At 44.3% G+C, this 19,481-nt stretch overlaps 1 protein-coding gene across 5 annotated transcripts in view; it reads right to left on the bottom strand.

Moving 5' to 3' along the window:
* Positions 1–19,481, bottom strand: part of runx2b (RUNX family transcription factor 2b) — a 42,052-nt gene that overhangs the window by 15,856 nt on the left and 6,715 nt on the right. For 4 of the 5 annotated variants that reach the window (XM_005917741.3, XM_042219137.1, XM_042219135.1 and 1 more), the window contains 3 exons: positions 6,128–6,390; positions 4,642–4,798; positions 2,207–2,311 (listed from right to left, as the gene is read on the bottom strand). In XM_005917741.3, coding sequence (XP_005917803.1) covers positions 2,207–2,311; positions 4,642–4,798; positions 6,128–6,390 — 525 coding nt within the window. Of the gene's footprint in view, positions 1–2,206; positions 2,312–4,641; positions 4,799–6,127; positions 6,391–7,491; positions 8,725–19,481 lie in introns of those variants that run through there. The other variant, XM_014332226.2, reaches the window with a different exon arrangement.

The raw sequence follows: 19,481 nt of genomic DNA, 5'->3' as shown, positions 1-19,481 counted from the left end.
CACACACACGCACACACACACACACGCACACTGTAAACCTCTGAGGAAAATTATACCACAGATCTTTATACTTGGGCCTCGCTGATTTTCGTCACCGACCACGCAATTAATTAACTAAGGCTCGGGTCCACAGTTCAGAGATGTGTGCCTTACTGAGTCACAGGGGTGGTCCTACTGATATTAGACAAGGGAGCGCTGGGAAAATGACATCCCTCAGGAACACTCATATGGCTACCATAAGGAGCATCAAACAAGTTAACACAAAATCTACTTCCTGAATGAGACACCCACAACCAGGCAAGCAATTATACGGTTAGAAAAAAAGTTAACAGAAGCATAAAGAATATTTGGACATTTGAACTTTTATGTCAGGAACCAGCTGAAATCTTCTGCTATTGTCAACTTATTTTCCAGGAGGAAAACAAACAAACAAAAAATGCCCCACAGTGTTTTCAAAGAGGAGGGCCACAAAGGGCTAGTGTATGTCAACTTTAAGATAGCCTACTGTTCCATCTCTGAGTGCAACCCTCTCTGGTGGGGCCTGGCTATACCACAGGCCTCCTAATTATCCACTCGTTTAACACAAAATAGAGCCGTAATGGCCAACAAAGCCCCCCCATACCCCCTCCCAGCGTCTCAATGAAGCGTTCACAGATAGAATCACAGTTTTGGAGACAGTCACTGCTCTCAGCTCAGAGTCTCTGTGCTGAAAACCTGGAGGAGGGGGAGGCTCTGTGGAGAGGGCACATGTGTGTTTTGCCACCCTCCGACCTCGACTTAATGACCCCTGAGAGGGAGACGTGTTCTGGCTGTAGTTTCTGGGTAAATTACACCACCACTGTAATTCTGACCACTTAGCAGCAAAGGAAAGAAGTTCAGGGGTTATGCATGATGACATAGTCTTTATTGCTTAAATTACTGTCCTGAGACTGAAGTTGGAACATGCAGACTCTAGCTTTATGTTTTTTTACTCAGGCTAAATAGAAGAAAAACAATGCCTGTGAGAGTGAAGTCTTGTGCCAGTGTACCCTCACCTGATCAGGTCTCTAGCTTAAAGACTCGCTTCTCGTGTGTTCAGGCTTCTGGACACAAATCTAAGACGGCAGCTCTGCTGAGGCCGCACCGAGCTTTTCTAAACAAATTCACTTCCGACTCCCATCTGCTCGCCACCAAATAACAGGACTTGTTTGAAAGTCATCTGGGGGGGTGGGACAGCAGATGCACAGGAAATGCTTTTGATCAAACAAGATGGCTCGAGAGCGAGAACGGATGGTGGGGAAAAGTGGGCGTGAGCGTGAGTACATGTGCGTTTGAGGACAAGCATATGCCTTTGTTTCAGGGCGCATGTTGATGAGCGCTGAATGTCGAGTGTGTGAGGCATTTTTTGGCACCACAGGCAGGTTTCCTACAACGAGAGACTGATGGTGGTACTAATCCTAGTGTCTCCTGGCTCCTCTGTGTCTCTGTGTGTCCTGGTGCCATATGTGACAGGACAGGCGGGGTGAGTTGTTTGCGATGTGATATTGTTCATTGAGACGCCATGAGATGAGAATATGCTTTTTTTTTTATGAATAGGGAGGAGGGTTGTGGAAACAGCTGCATGCCAGACCAGTTGGCACTGTTGGCTATAGTAAAGTTTTTTTTTCCCTCCTCAGTTGTTTTTATATGGCCCATTAAAATGAGCTGATGCTAGCACTCTGCTACCCCGCGTACCCTCTGAGGAATACGTTGCCTCACATTTTATTTCTCTTCTGTCTCTCAAAGTGTCACATGGGAGGCTAGACTGCTTTGTGAGAAGTCTTTAAGTGATTGCTAATTAACACAATTTAGAACCTTTTCCTGTAAACCTTTTCTTTTTTGTTAATTTCCTCGTTTTATTAGTGTCATCATTTAAGCCGGACGTTCGACTCTGTTTGCTGGCTGGACACATAGCTCAGTTAAAGGGCACTCCACTGAGTTTGCATATCAAGAATAGGTGAAGAACTATGTAAAAGTTGAGAAGTATTTTCCACAGTTAGCTCCCTGATATTATCATCATCACATATATGAGCTATAACACGATGGGATTCTACTTATTCTAATGAAAAAGTAGAATCCCATATTTGAAAGCTTGCAAATTGGCAAATTGAAAGAAGACTTAGGATGCTTCCTTGTGTGTGTGCACTTATTTCCATACTGTACTGCTTGTGCGTGCATTGGTACTCACTCCTGGGCTCACGAGGTCCGTCCACGGTGACCTTTATGGCTCGGTGGTAAGTGGCCACTTGTGGCGGGTTGGTGAATACTGTGATTGTCAGAGTGAAGCTCTTGCCTGTAGTGACATCAAGCAACATCAAATGACAATTGAGACAATGGCTAGTATTCATCTCTACAACATCCCCAAGTCACAAGTGTGGTTGTGATCACATAATAGCCAATACAAACTGGGGAAGAAACGACTTCGAGAGGATTAACAACAGACAACATTGGCTGTTTGAGAGGGTCTATTTAGGTCCTTTGGCAGAGTCTAAATGGAAGACTGACTGCAGGAGCCAGTATCGTGTTATCCAGAATTTATAATGCTCTGTGAGTGGGCGAGAGGCATTTTAATAGTCACTTCCTTTCTCGATAATCCCCAGCAGTTGCTGCCTTGGGGTTGAGTGTTTGTCTGTGCAAGTGTATGCGTCCCTATGTGCATGGATGAGGAATGCTATGAATCAGAGTCCAACAGCCAAGTCAGCAGGAACAGTAATATCTGAGGTATGCAGACGCAATGAGTAACCATGGCTACACGTTGGAAACAGGAAGCGGGGGTAGCAACTCATCCGAGCCCCTGTGTATTCATCCATACACCTGTGTGTGCCATCCCCTCTTCCGTTCTGAGCCCCAGCTAAGTGTAAACATGCTTTTCAAAGATCAGATAGCAGTCAGACAGAGGAGATGCAACAGGCGTCCCTCATACCTGTTTCAAGGTGCATGTGGGTGTTCCCGACCAAGAACCCCAGAGGTTTACTTCAACTATATCAGGTGTGGTATTTGTAAAGATTAGCTCTTGATGATTGCAATCAATTAATGACTTAAGTGGTTGTGAACAAGTTTCAACATAAAAATTGACCACAATTCATGGATAAACTGTAGAAAATAGCAACTAAAAGGAATTTCTAAATAACTGGAACACATAAACTAATGCTAGCTAGGGTTAAGAGTTGAAATTAGTAGCTGGCAGTAAGGATAAACAAATGATATCACTAGCTCAACACAGTGGATACTAAGGATGCACCGGTACATCACCAAAATACTGGTACGGACCTTTGACTTTGTTGATATATTGTTACATATAAATAAAGTGACACATACTGATGATCTATGATACAGTGGGGCATCTTGTGCATTGTGTTCCTGCTTCACTGCTGTTAAAGCTGCTGTCATCTCTTAATTGTGATCCTGTTCGTGCTTCCTGTCAAGGTAAGGTTGTACGCTATGACACTATTAATTTTAATGATGTTATCAGCGATATCTGAGACCTCTGAACTAGCCGTCCTGTGCATCTGTGCTATCATCATACAGAGGCACCACGTCAGCCCTGTAACCATCAATCCTTGTGCATCTTTGTTCTCTCTCTCTTATTCTCCTGTGCATGACTTTCAGCTATCTAACATCCTATCAGTTCACTTCGCTTGTACTTATCTGTCATTGCAGGGTATTCATTTCAGACACCTCGTAGTCTGATCTCCCCTGGCTCCTATGTCACTTCCTGTTACTAGATTCTTTGTTACAGCAAAGGGACGCACGCAAGGTCTCTGTGGCAACAGGTCAAACCCAAATGCCTCGTTGTCTCCTCTTAAAACTCTGTCACTCCTCGGCCCTCCTGACTGCTCTGCTCCCTCCCCTTTTTGACAGCTACAACAGAGAAGGAAACCGGGAGGAAAAGTTGCTGGTGGAGCTGCTGACAGCACTTATCACCATCAACTTACGACAGGCGACTGGTTTTCTGTGAGATTTGTACAAAAAATAAAATAGTTACAGAAAGCACGGCGGGTGCAAGAGCACATCAGGAGACCCAAACGTACATGATTTACCGACATGACAGTAAATGATGCAAATAGTCACTTTCGTGATGCCAAACATTTGAAGAATGCCATTGGACTTAATAGGCGCGCTTCTCTGCCTGACAGCGTGAAGATATGCGCAGAGAGTGATCAGCCGTAGAGCTGCAGCACCACCCAACATGTTTATGAGCCTGAACTGAGCTGGGTCATATCAGGTGAAAAGGAAGAGAAAAAAAAAAGCCTGTGAGTTTGATAAGTATTTCTTGTTATCAGATTCTCGCTTTTTAATGTGGCTGACACTGGAGAGCTGCGCATTTCTATCTTTGCACAGTTTGTTTCTCAATCTAAAAATCACAAGTACGAAAAAGCAACTCGTCTGGATTAAAGGATAGAAAAACATATCGAGAAGTATCGTTTCAAGGGAAAGAAAGGGGGGAGCAACACGCTTCACCACTCGGGCTCTGCGAGATGGGTGGTGGGATTTGAGTCTGGAGTCAGAGAGATCATTATGTGGTTGCCACGTAGTGAATGTGGCCACTAATCCACACCACTGAACCTAATAGCTACTACTGTGTTGTAGTGAAAGGAGCACAGAGAAAGTTCCAGGCCTCACCTCTGCCGCTGCGGCCCACAAAACGGAGGTCATTGAAACGTGCTACTTGGTTCTTCATCACACCTGAGGCGTTCCGCAGCTCAGCGGAGTAGTTCTCATCGTTGCCCGCCATTACGGTGACAACGGTCCCATCAGGTATATCTCCCAGGGCTACCACCTGTTAGAAGCACAAAAGTTCTCCTTTCAAAATTTCAATCTGACGTAAGCTACATTATATTCCACTGCTCCTGTGGGGGGAAAGATTTTACTTTAAATATCAGAAGCTGTGGGAAAACAAAAACATTATCTTCTTCTCAGTTTTGACTATTCAAAGCTTGTCTAGACTCATCATTTTACATCCTGCCATCCTCCTACAAATTAGGTTGATAAATGGATTTAATTTTAATGCCTCGAAGCAGCCTGATATCATGATGAATGTCCTCAGTTGAATCATGTAAAATGCAGTCTTTCAAAACAAAAGCGCCAAGGCCTCGTGTTATCATTTAGATTCTTGGATGCAGATGAAAGAGGATAAGTAAGGCCACAGAAGTGGAATAATTACAGAGCTGTAGTTATAAGAACAGTTAAATAACACTTATATTTAAAAAGTGTCACATTTGATTTGGAGCCATGGCTGTAGCTACAAATTTCCACTTGAGAGTGTCTTTGATCTGCCGTTTAAATAATACCTGTCAAGTAATTAACAGAGGCTTTTCTTTGCAATATCATGCAAGCCAAAAACAGAGAAAAAAAGGAACAAAAATAGGCCAAATACACAAAAGCATTATTCTTTGGAGCATTAGAAATATATTTTTCTGATTCGGAGTATTAAAAGCTCGAGGAAAATGAAAATGTACAGACTAACTACACATGCTGTAATGTTTATTAAATAATTTTCACATTTGATGCAAATTGTCAAAAAGAGAAATATCCAATACAATGAAGTCTTTGTTGCTTATTTCACTGGATGGGAAGTTGCTTTAAAAGGCTTGTGTATTGTATTAAACTAATTCACAACATTTTCTGATTCTCGGAAATAAATATTATAATGATTTATTTTAAACGCAAGATGAAAACAATATGCACATGTGGCTCCTTTCTTCCAGACGCTGACTCATTTTCCTACAATTAAAACCGTCAGACTAATGCCCTTAAACTTCAATAATATTATTTTTTATGCATTTCCTGACTATAATTTGTTTTTAATGTCACAGTAATAACTTCCGGATTCTGCATGTTTACATTAATAGCCATTAAGGCTTGGAAACTCAAAGAAAAAGCTTAAGAGATAAAGAGGTAAATAATCGAGTGAGAGAAGGTTTTTAAAAATCTGAACTTCTCGTCATCTAACGTTGTTAAAATGTCTTCAGAGAAAGATGACGCGTTTATTGTTGTTCAAAATCAGCTTTGGGCTTCATTTAGTAGTTTTTTTTTCTTGCAGTGAGCCATGATAGCCATCAAAAGTCGCTTTATTCGTTCAGCAGCGCAGCGCTGAGTCGGGACTCACCTTAAAAGCGACGGGTAGAGTCTTGTTGCACCGCCAGTGGGAGGGCAGGACCGAGCAGAGAAAGTTGGGGCTGTCGGTCCTCACTAGCTCGGCCGGGTGGTCCGCGATGATCTCGGCCATACTGCGGTTTTCGTGGGGGCGCAGTCTTGGCACCGCCGCCGCTGCGTCCGGCTGCCCGACTGGAGAGCTCACATCGTTCATCTTTCCTGGGACCGGCTGGAGGCTACTGGACGGCGGACTGAACCTCCGACTGGCGCTGGGATCTACGGGAATTCGCATCACAACAGCGTGGATTATCAGAAAAGGCACTAAAGGCTCTCCGGCTGCTCTCTTTCTTTCTCTCTCTCACACAGGGAGAAACTCAGGAGCGTGCGCCGCTGCTCGCTGAACCTCAGCGCGCCTGCCAATGGAAAATGGGACTCGAGTGAGCGCACACCGCGTTTCAAAACCCTCTCCACTACAAACTTTAGTGGTCGCCTTCAAACGACATAAAATAGACTTCTCCAGCAAGAAAAACAACCCTTAAAAAAAGTTGATGATGCTTTAAATGACAAGTTCTTTTTTTTCTTTCTTTCTTTTTCAAACTCCTCGGTGGAAGAGTCCATGTGCCATAACGCTGGCGTAGTTGCTCATGTGCGGATATAAATAACATCAAATAAATGTCCGAGCTCGTAATAGGCTATACAATTACAAAAAAAGCACGTCTAAAATGGAACAGCAGACCCAGATGCTCAAAAAAAGAAAAGTTTTTTTGTCTGTCTCCCTTTAGTGAAAAGTCAAAGCGCAGCTCCAGGTGCGTCATTGAAGTCTTTGTGCCAAACTGAAAGGCTTTCTGAAAGTCCGCAGGCTATGTACACACAAAAAACCTTTCAAAGTCAAAGGGATAAGCTTTAACAATACTTTACAGGGCTATTTACAATCCCGCGACGCCTGCAAATTCAACATATTTTTCTGTTAAGTCTTCCGGCCGTGCCGCTGATTTTGTGTAGGGTTAAAAAAAAAAGGTTTAAAGACGTTTGAAGAGAAAAAAAAAACTATCGCCGGTGAGATGAAGGAGGCGGAAAAACGAATCCCGGTTTTGTAGCCGTAAATGCGGTTAGTGTTTGGAGGCCGGGGTTTCCCGTGCTCAGGCTTTTTGTGGTTTATATAGCTCGAGCGCCCAGCAATTATTGCGCTGATGCGACTCCAACACGTGGTGTCTGGAGTCAGATGCATTCCCTCCGCCATAATCTATCACGCCTATATAGACTGCCGGACAGATCTCCCTGTAAATGGCCATAACTTCATGAAAGACACGTGGAGCTGCGTTTCACGCCTGTCTCTTACCCATTTCAAAGTTTGCTCACAGCCTATACCGTACGTACCGACATGTTACCGCTCCCCTGGACCATCAGCGCGCTCCTAACAGCGGAGGTGCTCATTTTCAGTCAGCAACGCGCACATCAGTCCATCAGACCGTGTAGTGTTACCGCCGTGTCCTGACCGTAAACGGCTCACAGACGCGTTCAGAGAGAGCCGAGCCGCGGCGAGAAGCGAGTTACACTCCATAAGGTATAGGAGTGAGTGAGTCACCGGAGAGCGGTGAGTCAGGTAGAGGCGCAGGGGTAGAGTTTCACTCGGTCACAGGGGAGAGCTGTTGTGCAGGTGTACAGGTATTCTACTTTACAGGGGCTTTAATTTATGTTTATCCATCCACGTGGCCGCCCTGTGAACCGACTGTGCGTTTGGGAAAGGCATTTATGGAAAATCCAACTTCAACAGTTTCTGTGCCTCATACAACTTGTTAAATCTATTACACGGGTCGTTTTATTACACATAGACCGAAAATAAACGATCTATCTATATAAGCAGCACCAAAACGAGACTCCTTGCGTAATTACGCACAACTTAAAATGTATTTGCATATTTCAAAACGAGATCACATACCGCGTAGTCCATTTGACGCAGCTTTTATTTCCTACTTTGACACACTTATTGTACTTTACTACAACACTACATTATTTAACCCGTTTTCTTATTTAATTGCAGAATGTGTGAGACACAAAAAACGCCGAACGGCTGTAAATTTAGCCAACAGTGTATCAAATTGTAAAAACCAGCTCAATGTCAGCCAACAGCAAAACACTGCTTACACATGTATGCATCCTTAAAGATAACCCGGTAATTTACAACAGAGGAACTCTCACAGGAGCCACTTTTCAGCTTTAGAAATGCTGAAACCTTCAGTTGATTTTTCGGCACTTGCGGTTTTTATTTTCGCAGCTGCTGTTTACATTGAAACTCAGAAAATGAATAAAAATAATTCTCAAGAATATTTAACACAACAAAAATAGTAGATCTGCAACTCATGACATAAAAATCATGCATTTTTTTTAAAGCCTTATTTAAAAAAAAAACAAAAGTGCTACATACATCCTTACATCATAACAAAACAGAACAAATAAATTAAAAAAAATAATAAAAATCACACTTTAACTTTTATGGCTGACATACTCTTTATGCCTGCTGCACTGAAAACAGTGAGAGGGCCTACTTAGCTTGTCCCTCTTGTGTCTACTGTAGAGGGCATCATTTACCCTCTGTGAGCCTCTATATCTCAGCCGGCACTCATCACCCACCCCACCCCACCCTCAGCCCTGATTACCCATCGGTCTCCCAATGAGACTTTTCTGGATGCCACATCACACATCAGCATGTGTACTGCCACTCTGTGTTCCATTTCCATTGCTCCCAAACAGGCTTTTATTGCAGTGAGTCTTTAAGACAAAGAGCTTTGATACTCCAGGCCTGTTTCAAAATAAATGGGACAAGTGGGAGGCACAGCTGTTGGGTTATTTGGATCCAGTCAGAGCCTTTGTAGCTTGTTTTTATGTTGTAAAGTTAGATGCAGTTTTATATACTTTGCTAAAGATTGCAGTGTTGTAAGAGAAATAATGTAATTCACCGTACACTACAGCCCGAGCGCTTGAAATAAGTCAAGTTCTTAAGTTTCACAAGCAAGTATGTGTGCACATATACATGTCTATTAAGTTGTGTGTGAGTGTGAGGATGTGGGAGGAATATATATATAATGTCTGAAAGCACTGACACGCATCTGGCACCTCGTCATGTAGACGGAGGAGGGGGGGGCGAGTGATTGAGTTACGCTTCCCTTCTGTGTGCCCCAAACACCAGAAATATGGTTCACATTGTCCAACATTCTCAAAGATCATCTAACAATTCATGGATGGATAAATGTGAATAGTAGTAATTAAATCTGTAATAGTGATAAACATGGACTTGCAGGAACCATGGAGCCGGTTATCCCAACAGAGTTAAGTTTCAGCTCTGATAATATCGCTTTTTTATCGTTGAGTAAATGTAGAGTAATGTGGAAAACACCCTTAATGTTGTAGTGGAATCTAGTTTAGGAAATTTAAAGGAGGGGGGAGGCAATTTCATGCCATCAGCCAAATCAGCCTCCTGACTTAAATTTGAAGTGGAACTGTCAATGTGCACGTTCTATGAATAACAGACCCTTTAATGAGAACATTACACAAACTCACCAACTTTTCTAATTTAAACTAATCATGCCTAAATTTAGATTTGCTGCACTCTGTTATTGTCCCATCAGAGGCAACGTAATTTTCCCGGCCCAACCCCAGGGCCCCAAACAGCCCCCCCACCTCCCTACCTAGCCGTGCTTTAAACTCTGACAAGCTCAGCTCATCAAAGAGTGTTTGTCCCATCTGACTCCGCTTTGCTTCTCCGCTGCACATCCAGCATCTGTCTTCCAGCTCCCTACAGGATACGGTCCACACTCATACAGCGCGAGGGCTTTTTACCGTCTGGCTCTCTGTCATTCAGAGGTATTGGGCAAACTCTGCACAAGTTTAAAACGTTTGATGTTCCAGAGATGTGACGGAAAGAAGGCGTTAATGTGCCAGAATAATCCGTTCAATAAAAAAAGAACATGCCATGCCTACCAAAATAACATTTTAGGAACCCGGCAACTTTTGATTAAATGCGAATGCTGGAAGGTTTCGGGCAGAATTGGCCTTTTAAGGATACTCCGCTGATCCTCCTCAGCATAAACTGATTTCATATGATGTAGTAATGAATCTAGCATAAAGCCGTTTAGCTTTTCAGTGGTTCTGCTGCTTGCCTGGTGCACAGCTGGATCGTCTCTCTCAGCTCTGGTATTATTCATCTACTGTGTTACACTGGCTTGGAGTCACTGCACAGTAGGAGAAGTCACTAACAGTGAGGAACCACAGTATAGCACATCGAGCAGGATGTGCGTTTTGTGATTTATGGTAATATTGTATTTCGGCAGCTCAGTTTCAATTATTTGTTTTCAATAAAAATCAAACTTAGCTGACATTCTCTTGACTAATTTTCCTGTCGAGATATCAAGCGAGTAATAAAAGTTTCTGTTCTCGTTCCCACTTGGAATGACAAAGAGTGTGTGAACCGCTAATATGTGCACACATCCACCGCCTATAATGTTGTCAGCAAACGAACTGCGCAAAAGCTTCTCCCGGCGCGTCTGTGACCTTCACATCTCCCTCGCTGTTTGACATTCAAAGGGACGCATTCAGACACGTACTTACGAGGCGCGCGTATCCTCGCTGTGAACAACACCTCATTAAGGAAGATGACAAGACACAGGGCTCAGTGTTTCAGCTAGAAATGTGTGTAAACTTTCCAGTTTAAGCAGGAAACAACCAACTATGAAAATACGCTCACTTTTAGCTTTCTTAGAAAAATAATTTGTAACATTACGGTCATATAGCCTCACTCTTTCGCTTCTTCATAAGCATATACTGTACTCTCATCCAAGAGGAAAAGCACAGCCACTTAAGACTCGGGATTAAGACTCCATTTCACAGTGCTGCATTTTTCAAGACACTTAATTATAGCCTTCTAGAGGAGCGCAGTGACGAGGCCCAGGCTTTTTCAGCTCTAACGGGATGTTTCCATGTTTGGCAGGCCACCAGCCAAATGGCCTGCCAGCAAGCCAATCAGAGAGCCCACCAGGCTCTGCAACAAAGCAGCCAGAGATCCAGCACACGATCCAATCGACCAAACCGACCCGGAGAACAGGCATGTAGCTGCAGAACCAACTAAACTAGTGGGCCGGTTAGTTAGCCAGCAGAGGAGGATGACGACGGACAGAAACTTTGTTCTTTGTGACCTCATCGACACAACCTCAGCGACTCATATCCCAGCGCTGATCCCAGATCATAGCTAAGCCCTTAATGACTGTTTGTGATCGAGGCCGTGACATCACTGTAAACTGTTAGGACGAGGACAGCACGTTCTGTGGTGTGTGAGTGTGTGTTTGTGCGTGTCTCTATGCAACTGCCTTCACAGAGAGCAAACCCAAAATACATTAAACTCTGAGAAAGCCGGACCGGCGACTGCGCCCTCGAAGTCTTACATATGTATACATGCGCTTCGCTGAGGGGTACAGAAAGTTGTCTGATATTTTTGCTCAGTTTTTGAAATGGCACGGAGCAGCGTGGAAAGAGATGGAGACAAGGAGGGGGCGGCTGCTCGCTGCTTGTGGCAGGAGGGTAAAGAGGGAGGGAGGGTGGGAGGGGTATAAAGACAATTTCCTCTCTGCTCTTATTGCTCTGACTGTCTGCCGCCTACTGCCTTCACGGAGGTCCCTAATTGAGATCACTTGTACTTAAAAATAGGAACAAAAAAGGAACTTCTGTGGGCTGGAAGATGGAGAGGAGAAAATAAAGCAGCAATATGTGACGAAGGCTGCCATTAAAGAGTCCCAATGATAGATCTGAGTGGGGCGCAGAGCTGAGAACTCTTTCTGCGTCTGCCAGGGAACCTTCAGATGTTGACGTGTCACACACCACCTGCTGTCACTTGGCTTAAACCGTGCATGTGGAAGAGTGTATTTGTAGGTTTTCTGTGTGTGCGTGTGTGTGGGTGGGTGTTTGGCTCTTTGATGGGGTAGGGTGACAGTGCCTGCGGCTGAAGCCAAAAACATGCCAAAAAGGGGTACTTCAGTTTTTCCACTTTTACATGCAAGTGTTTGTAGGCATTTCACAGTTTGTCTTTACATTGCTTGCAAAAGAACACTCTCAAAGCCATCAAGCATATCTGGGCAACCCCTCGCCATGCAGCTTGTGTATCATTAGCTATGCTATTATTAGTCTTTCACTTTAATTCAGCCGTTTCACCAATCAAACTCTAGCTGGAGCAGCTTTTCCCAGACTTGGTCCCAGAATGTCCTTAAAGCTGTGCTGGTTTCCCCTTTAAACCGTCTATCACTCAATCAGGTCTGATCCTGCTATTAATCAAACAATGAGCCCCTCTCCTTGGAGACCAGTTTGACGGATTGGCTTGAAGGCAACGCAGCGTATCCAGGAGTGGTACTGGACCACTGCTGGGAACAGGAACCCTGTAAAGAGCGTTTTTCTTGGACCGGGACCTTCTGTAGGTGCTAAAGACAATACAGACACTCGGGCTAGGCCAACATTCCACTTTACACTTTTCCCTTCCTCTGTGTATTTCACTGGTCTACTTCCCCTCTGCAAACTAGCCGGCTAGTATCAAAATATTTATAGTACATCTGCAAGACATGCTGTTCTCATGTATCCAGGCCGTTTAGCCCTGTGTTCATTATGCGAGGTAAAACTAATACCAGATTTACAGGGGGAGATTTCTCTCTGTTCTCCCCGTCCGTGTAGCACGATTGAGGATGATTTATGTGAGGTATGGACGCACAGGCGAGATAGATAGAGTGACTTCATGGCAAGAGGCAAACAGCCTGCAGCCCAGACTAGCACTCGCAGGGGGGGTATTGGCTATCACTTGCCCATTTCCACCCTTTCAGCTGAGTGTAGAGGAAGGTAAGGATGGAAAGGCAGTGGCTGGAAACAGGGGAGGAAAAGGAAGGAGACAGGAGGATGTATGCATGTATGTATATACACAGAGGTGGGGTGGAGGAATGTCCAAGGGAACTGGGTCCAAATTGAGGTACGGGGGTGTAGAAGAGGTCCAGATGGAGGGGGGGAAAATTCTGTCATGGATGCTCAATTGCACACAGACATAAACATCTAGCCATAGATCGAGTAAGCCCACGCCTGGATATGTCCCATATACATTTCTTGTTTGGGAGCTTTAGAATTTGTATTAAATATACCGTTTATTTTGCTTGGCTGTCATGGATGGACTTTTAAAGCTCGTGTAGAAAAGGTTAGGACGAAGTTCTGGCATCAATTCGCTTCCTCATTTTTGGGAGATAATCGACATCAAAACTGTCAGTCAAGTGAATATGTCCAGTGCCGAGACAATAGCCAATCAGATAAAGAGAAAATGAAAACAACAGTAATGGGCAGGCAGCGCGAGCAAGCCACTGCAGTCGGTGTGCGTCGAGAGTGTTTGGATCTCGCTTTTTTTTCCTGATCTCTTCCTGATCGCAGTCCAGCTCGGAGCAGCTCCAAAACACTGAGTCTGAACTCCACAACCTGGAGCAGTACACACCAGTTTAAATTCCAAACCATTCAGATGTCAAAATGGCCCCGGGACGCCTTGGCTTTTGACGTGTAGGATGAGATGTTGCTAAATGACTTAAAGAGTTAAGTTGAATCTGTCACGGCTGATGCAGCTCACTCAGAGATTGGCTTTTGCCTAAAACCTTAGCCTATAATTACACCGAGACTATTAGGCTACTGGTCAGAAATGAGTCACGGAGAGGTGGGGGTGCGGAGAAAAAGAGCCGGGTGGATGGAGTTCACTTTCATAGCTTCCAGCCTGAGATGTCCTTAGACAAAATCAATTCCAGTCATCTTCGGAAAAAAGGGTTCAGCGAAAGAAAGCATCATCAAAGCAAAGGGAAATTCACCAGAAGATAAACGACTATTGTCTGATTATTCGACCTGTGACCCTGTATTTTCCACATACACTCAGAAACGTTGCCTGTTATTCCAGGACGAGGACTTCTCTTCCCCAAGCTGAGACTCTGATGACGCCAGCCTTATAGAGCCTAACTCGAGTCCTAAACAGAGTCTCATCAACTGCTGGGTCCCACAGGGAGCATCAATCACATTGTGAAACACTGTCCTTCAAACACAATCTATTCTGTGGTGTTGCATTATGGCAAAGCTGAGAATGTGAACGTCACACACTTATAAAAAAAATCTCTCTCTGGCAACGGGGCTGCTGGGATGTGGTTTCGAACTGACAATTAAATTGTCCGCTCGGAATACGCTGTCACTCTGGAAACACGAGATTTACGGCGAATAATTTTGAGAGAACTGATCAGCTTAAATATTTGAACCGGATTTTATGGCACCATAGATCACCCTGATACACTCTTGCATCCTCAAGAGGCTTAAAACTGTCCCCAGTAGTTGCAGAACTCATTTAGAGGCAATTAAAGAAGCTCCTCTCACTCAGATACGTTTTATGGAAGCCTATCACAAATGAAACCCTGTTTTTGCACTGCTCCTACTAAGAAGGCAAACGTATACATTCACATCGAATATCTACAAAACACAGGGCCTTATCATAAGGCTCCTCGAAGCATACTTCAGGTTACACAAACCAACTTGCAGAAGGAAAGAAAACCTTAGAATCATAAAAGTGATACACAGGGTTAGAAGCTGTAAACATTAAGCCTGTGTTTACATTGCAAGGGATTCTTTTTCATCAGTAATAGCCTCACACTGTGAGCCTGATGATTGGGTAATATTTATTATGAGCCCTTAGGGTGTGCTTCCCTTTCAGCCTCTCTTATGTCTATAAAACCTTTTACCCTTAGCTCAACTGTAGCACAGACAAGCTCCCATTAGAACCTGATTGTATATGGGCTTTAAAGTGTGCTTCTATAATGCCTTTAGTGTGCATAGGTCATGTGCACATGTGCTCATGTGCATGTGTGTGTACCTTATGCGTGCATGTGTGTAGCAGTAAACGGGCTGGCTCGGAGACTCTGGTTAACCAGACTATAATTTGGAGGCCCAGTGAAGACTCCCAGCAGCCTCTCACTGTTTGTTTACCAGAGAGACCAACTCTACTGTTTCTGCTGCATCTGCAGGGTCCTGCAGGAAAAGGGCGTATCTGTCTGGTGGTGTGTGCATAAAAAAGTGTGGAGGTGTAATTCTGTGCGTAATGAAGAATTCATGTGAAAGTGACAAGAATAGGTCCGTGAACAGGTCGTGTGTGAGCGTTATAAATGCTATGTGAATGATCAGTTTCCTCAAAATTCCCACTGTGCTTATTTTTCAAAGAACCAGGGCCCCGACTAAGCTGAAGAACTTTCAACAACCCTCCCTGTCCTTTCTTCCTCATGCATCTTAAAGCTACAGTAAATCAATGCAAGAATATACATTCACTACTCCTTCTATTCTGAAATGGCAGCTTTGTCATAAATAAGAAAACAAAAAAAGAGCCAAACTTTGCTAAAAAAGCACCCTTGCATTAAAAAGGGTTTGTCAGCAAAAAATGGCTGCTATTTTTGTTTGTGCTGAGGGTAATTCTCCTGAGACTAAACTGCTCGCTTTGTGTCCCATTTGGGCTTTTTTCACCCCCACCAACCCTCCTCCAAAGCAGGAATAAAAAGAAAACAATGCAATTCAAAAGACCAGAGCTCCCAGCCTGTCATTTAGCTGTAACTTTGAATTGTCTTTGCTCCCTGTGTGAGCTGTTTTCTTTCACACGCATGCACGCACACACACACACACGCTGAGTTGTTGCAGCATCCTAAAATTTCATCATGAGAGAGGAAGAAACACAGAGGAGAGCAACTTTCAAAATATCACTCTAATAAAATATTCCAGCTCCTCTGGGATCCTCCTTTGCTCGTTCAGCATCAGGAGAAGTGAAGTGGAAAAGGCCTGTTATTGGTCTGTTTCCTTTGGGGAAAGACACCAAACGGGCTGAACAGAGCAACAGCTGAAGGAAAACTTTTAACTGCGACAACAAAATGAACTACAGACGACTGTAAGGGAGCAGCTGTCTGGGTGAGTGACAGGATTCGAGCCTGCTCCGGTGAGGATCAGACACCATGTATGTATATAGACTTTGATCAGACGCCGCTGCTTGTCGGAGCGCCGTGATCGGATTGAATGTGTGTAAACTGGAACAGCTCAGGGATCAACGTAAACGCAGCAGCTATGTTCTCAAAAAGATGTCACAGGAAAGTCCTTTGAAACAACCTGAAATGTAACGTAGGGGATTTCTGCACTGCTGTTCCAGCAGAAATTGTTCGAAACTTTCCCACCTTTGCTTTTTTTCACAAGCAAGAGTCACGCAGACTTTAGAAAGTCTGAGAAACTATAAGACAGAAAACCTGAGTAGTTCCACTTTATCATTTTTAGCATTTATGAGACAAAGATTAAGATGTAATAAGTGATCATACACTTATGATATATGATTATGAGATCCTGCACTTAGTAATAAATATCATTAGACAGAGACTTGGATCTGAGACTTAATTTATTTCTCTTATCTCTTACTTCTAAATACAACTTACAAACTCTGTGAATTGCTGAATGCCCAGCTGAAATGCAGTAATTATACATGATTTTGGTTTGGACCTTTAAATCATTTAATTATTTATAAATCAAATATATACACACCGCGTACTTCTACACAGGTCATCGCTGTTCCAAGGGGAAAACTGGTAATTGTGGACAAAAAAAAAAAAGTCACTTTTTGTCACTTGTAACCAGAACAAAAATTAAACAATTTGCACTCTCGATCTCGTGCACAAAACAAGCGACGCCAGTGAGTTTCTAGCAACAGCCACCTGGTAACATCGATTTCGAACGCCACGCTCGCTGCTCCTTGTGCAAGTTCGTGTACTGATGTAACTAAACGCTGTGGAAACTCTTTGAAAACTGGTTCGTTTAATGGAGGTGGAACCCGTGGGTTTTAACTTGGTAATCAGCATATATTAGCAGAATGCGGAAAAAAAATATTGGCAAAATTCAGTATTGTAACGTCTTAATCAGGCATTAAACTGACTTTAAATGTAAATGTATTTATAAAAACTTTAATCCAATTGGAGCTTTTTGGTTTAAAAGCAGGTGTATATATATTTTGGCTTCATTTGTTCGAGTCAGTTGAGGACGCTCTCGCGAGCGGTCATCCATCCATCCATCCATTTGCTTCCGCTTATCCTTTTCAGGGTCGCGGGGGGCGCTGGAGCCTATCCCAGCTGTCATAGGGCGAAAGGCGGGGTACACCCTGGACAGGTCGCCAGTCTGTCGCAGGGCCAATACACAGGGACAGACAACCATTCATACTCGCATTCACTCGCACATTCACACCTAGTGGCAATTTGGATTATTCAATTAACCTATCCCCACAAGCTGCATGTCTTTGGATGGTGGGAGGAAGCCGGAGTACCCGGAGAGAACCCACGCAAACACGGGGAGAACATGCAAACTCCACACAGAAAGACCCCGGCCTGATGGTGGAATTGAACTCAGGACCTTCTTGCTGTGAGGCAACAGTGCTAACCACCGTGCCACCGTGCTGCCCCTGTTTCTGTATAATGGCACTGACGCTCCATGAAAGCAGTCGGTTGTGATGCGGCGACCAAAGAATCGAACGTGAAGCGACTTTGGGCGAAAAACCCCCCACAGGTGCTGGAAGGTGGGCAGGACCCAAGCTAAACTTTTCTCAACTTCCAGGTGACTACCATAAAAGTGAAGAATACCATTGAATAACATATACATATACATTAAACGGTCACCTAGGCAACTGCCGCCTGCAATGTCCACGAGCGACCAGTCATCAGTTTCAAAGCGATGTGTGACGAGCAAATAGCTTCCAACGTGCACGCAGATTAACAGGAAGTGAACAGGTACTTCATAGGTTGCCTTAGGTGTAAGTATATTATCTATACTACACTCCTAATAAATCCTAGCAGTGGGGGTGGGGGAGCTGAGGAGTATTTTTTTCCCTCTCTTTCTCTCTGGAGGCCACTTTACAAATGAGAGCTACCTTTTTCTAGCTTCCCTCGTCTCCCCCCAGAGACTTGTCAATATCAGCTACACACACTACTCGAAGTTCAAAGGCTTGCAGCCCACTGCACACACCTACACACACTCTCCGGGCCTCCTTTTGTGTCTCGGGGGGATATTTAATTTCAGTGTCTCTGCACACATCTGAATAAGTCTCCATGCCAGCTTGTGTGTGCCACAGGTGGTACGGTGCTGGTGACTCTGATTACTGTGGTGACCAAAGCATCGCCGCCCATCACGTTTGTCATCAACCTTTTCCTGAAAGCGTGGGTGGGAGGGGAAGGATAAAGGGACGACTTAAGGAGAAGCAGAAGGAGGAAGGGATGAAGGGAGGCGAGGAAGGTAAATGATGGTAAATAGCCGCCCCCACAGTGCCATATGGGAGGTGGTTTGTACGAGTCGGTTTTGTACTTGCCTCTTGAGTGCAAACTGATCCTTCCTTTTGTATCATATCCCAGTCTCACTTACTCTTTTTCTCCCTCCGAATGTCTTCTTCTTTCTCTCTAATTTTCTCACTTTTTACTCCCTTCTGAAACATGAAAGAGTAAACATTTGACCCCTCTCTTCCACGCACAGGCACCGAGAGTTGTCAGGCCACCTTAAAAGCCTCGCGTGGGCGTCGCTGAGTGGGTGGGCTCTCTGATTTTCAGGTGTATTTGATCTGTTGTATTCACACCTCAGCACTGGCAGAGGGGGCCCACTGTGTGGGCAGGTAATTTGAGCAAATTAGGAGATGGGGCCTGTGCACTATTAATGACACCCTTATACCCTCCAATGCACGTCCGTCTATTGTTCCCTCCTCTGCACACCTTTCTTTTCTTCCGCTCCAAGTCCCCCGGTCCCATCTGCGCCTCCAGCTCAACGCCCACCCTCAGTCCCTCTAAAGTCCCACTGTGTGGAATGCACACACACGGTGCACATGGGGGCGGCAGAAGGGGGGGATTGGTTCCAGGTGCCAGTTTGAGCGAGAGCATTAATCAAGCAGACAGATCCTCCTGTCACACACACACCTTTAATGTGCACGCACAATAGAAACTACAAAACCCACCTGTCATTATTCAGCGACTTTGCTACATGCCAAACGTCTGTTTAAGTTACCAAATTTGTCCCTAAATGTTTTTTATAAGAGTGCTATGCGATAAAAGGAAAATACTTGAGAGAAAGTCAGCGCTGATACTGATGTCTGGACACGTTGTAACAAGGTGCTCCACTGATGTCAGCTCAGCCCTCTTTGATGCTCCTTTGCTCATCTTCTTCACCTTCTCCTCAAAAACTGAGCACAATCCCGACTGTCTGTGTTGACACTCCTACGCGTTAGAGGTTACACCAACTAAATAATCAGAATTGCTTCAGTGCATTAGTGCTGGAAAGTA

The sequence above is a fragment of the Haplochromis burtoni genome, unplaced genomic scaffold, assembly GCF_018398535.1.
Source record: "Haplochromis burtoni strain Fernald_Lab_line unplaced genomic scaffold, NCSU_Asbu1 Contig_28, whole genome shotgun sequence".
In the NCBI taxonomy this organism is placed as follows: Eukaryota; Metazoa; Chordata; class Actinopteri; order Cichliformes; family Cichlidae; genus Haplochromis; species Haplochromis burtoni.
The sequence above is the reverse complement of the archived record's forward strand: the minus strand, read 5'-3'. Positions and strand labels throughout refer to the sequence as shown.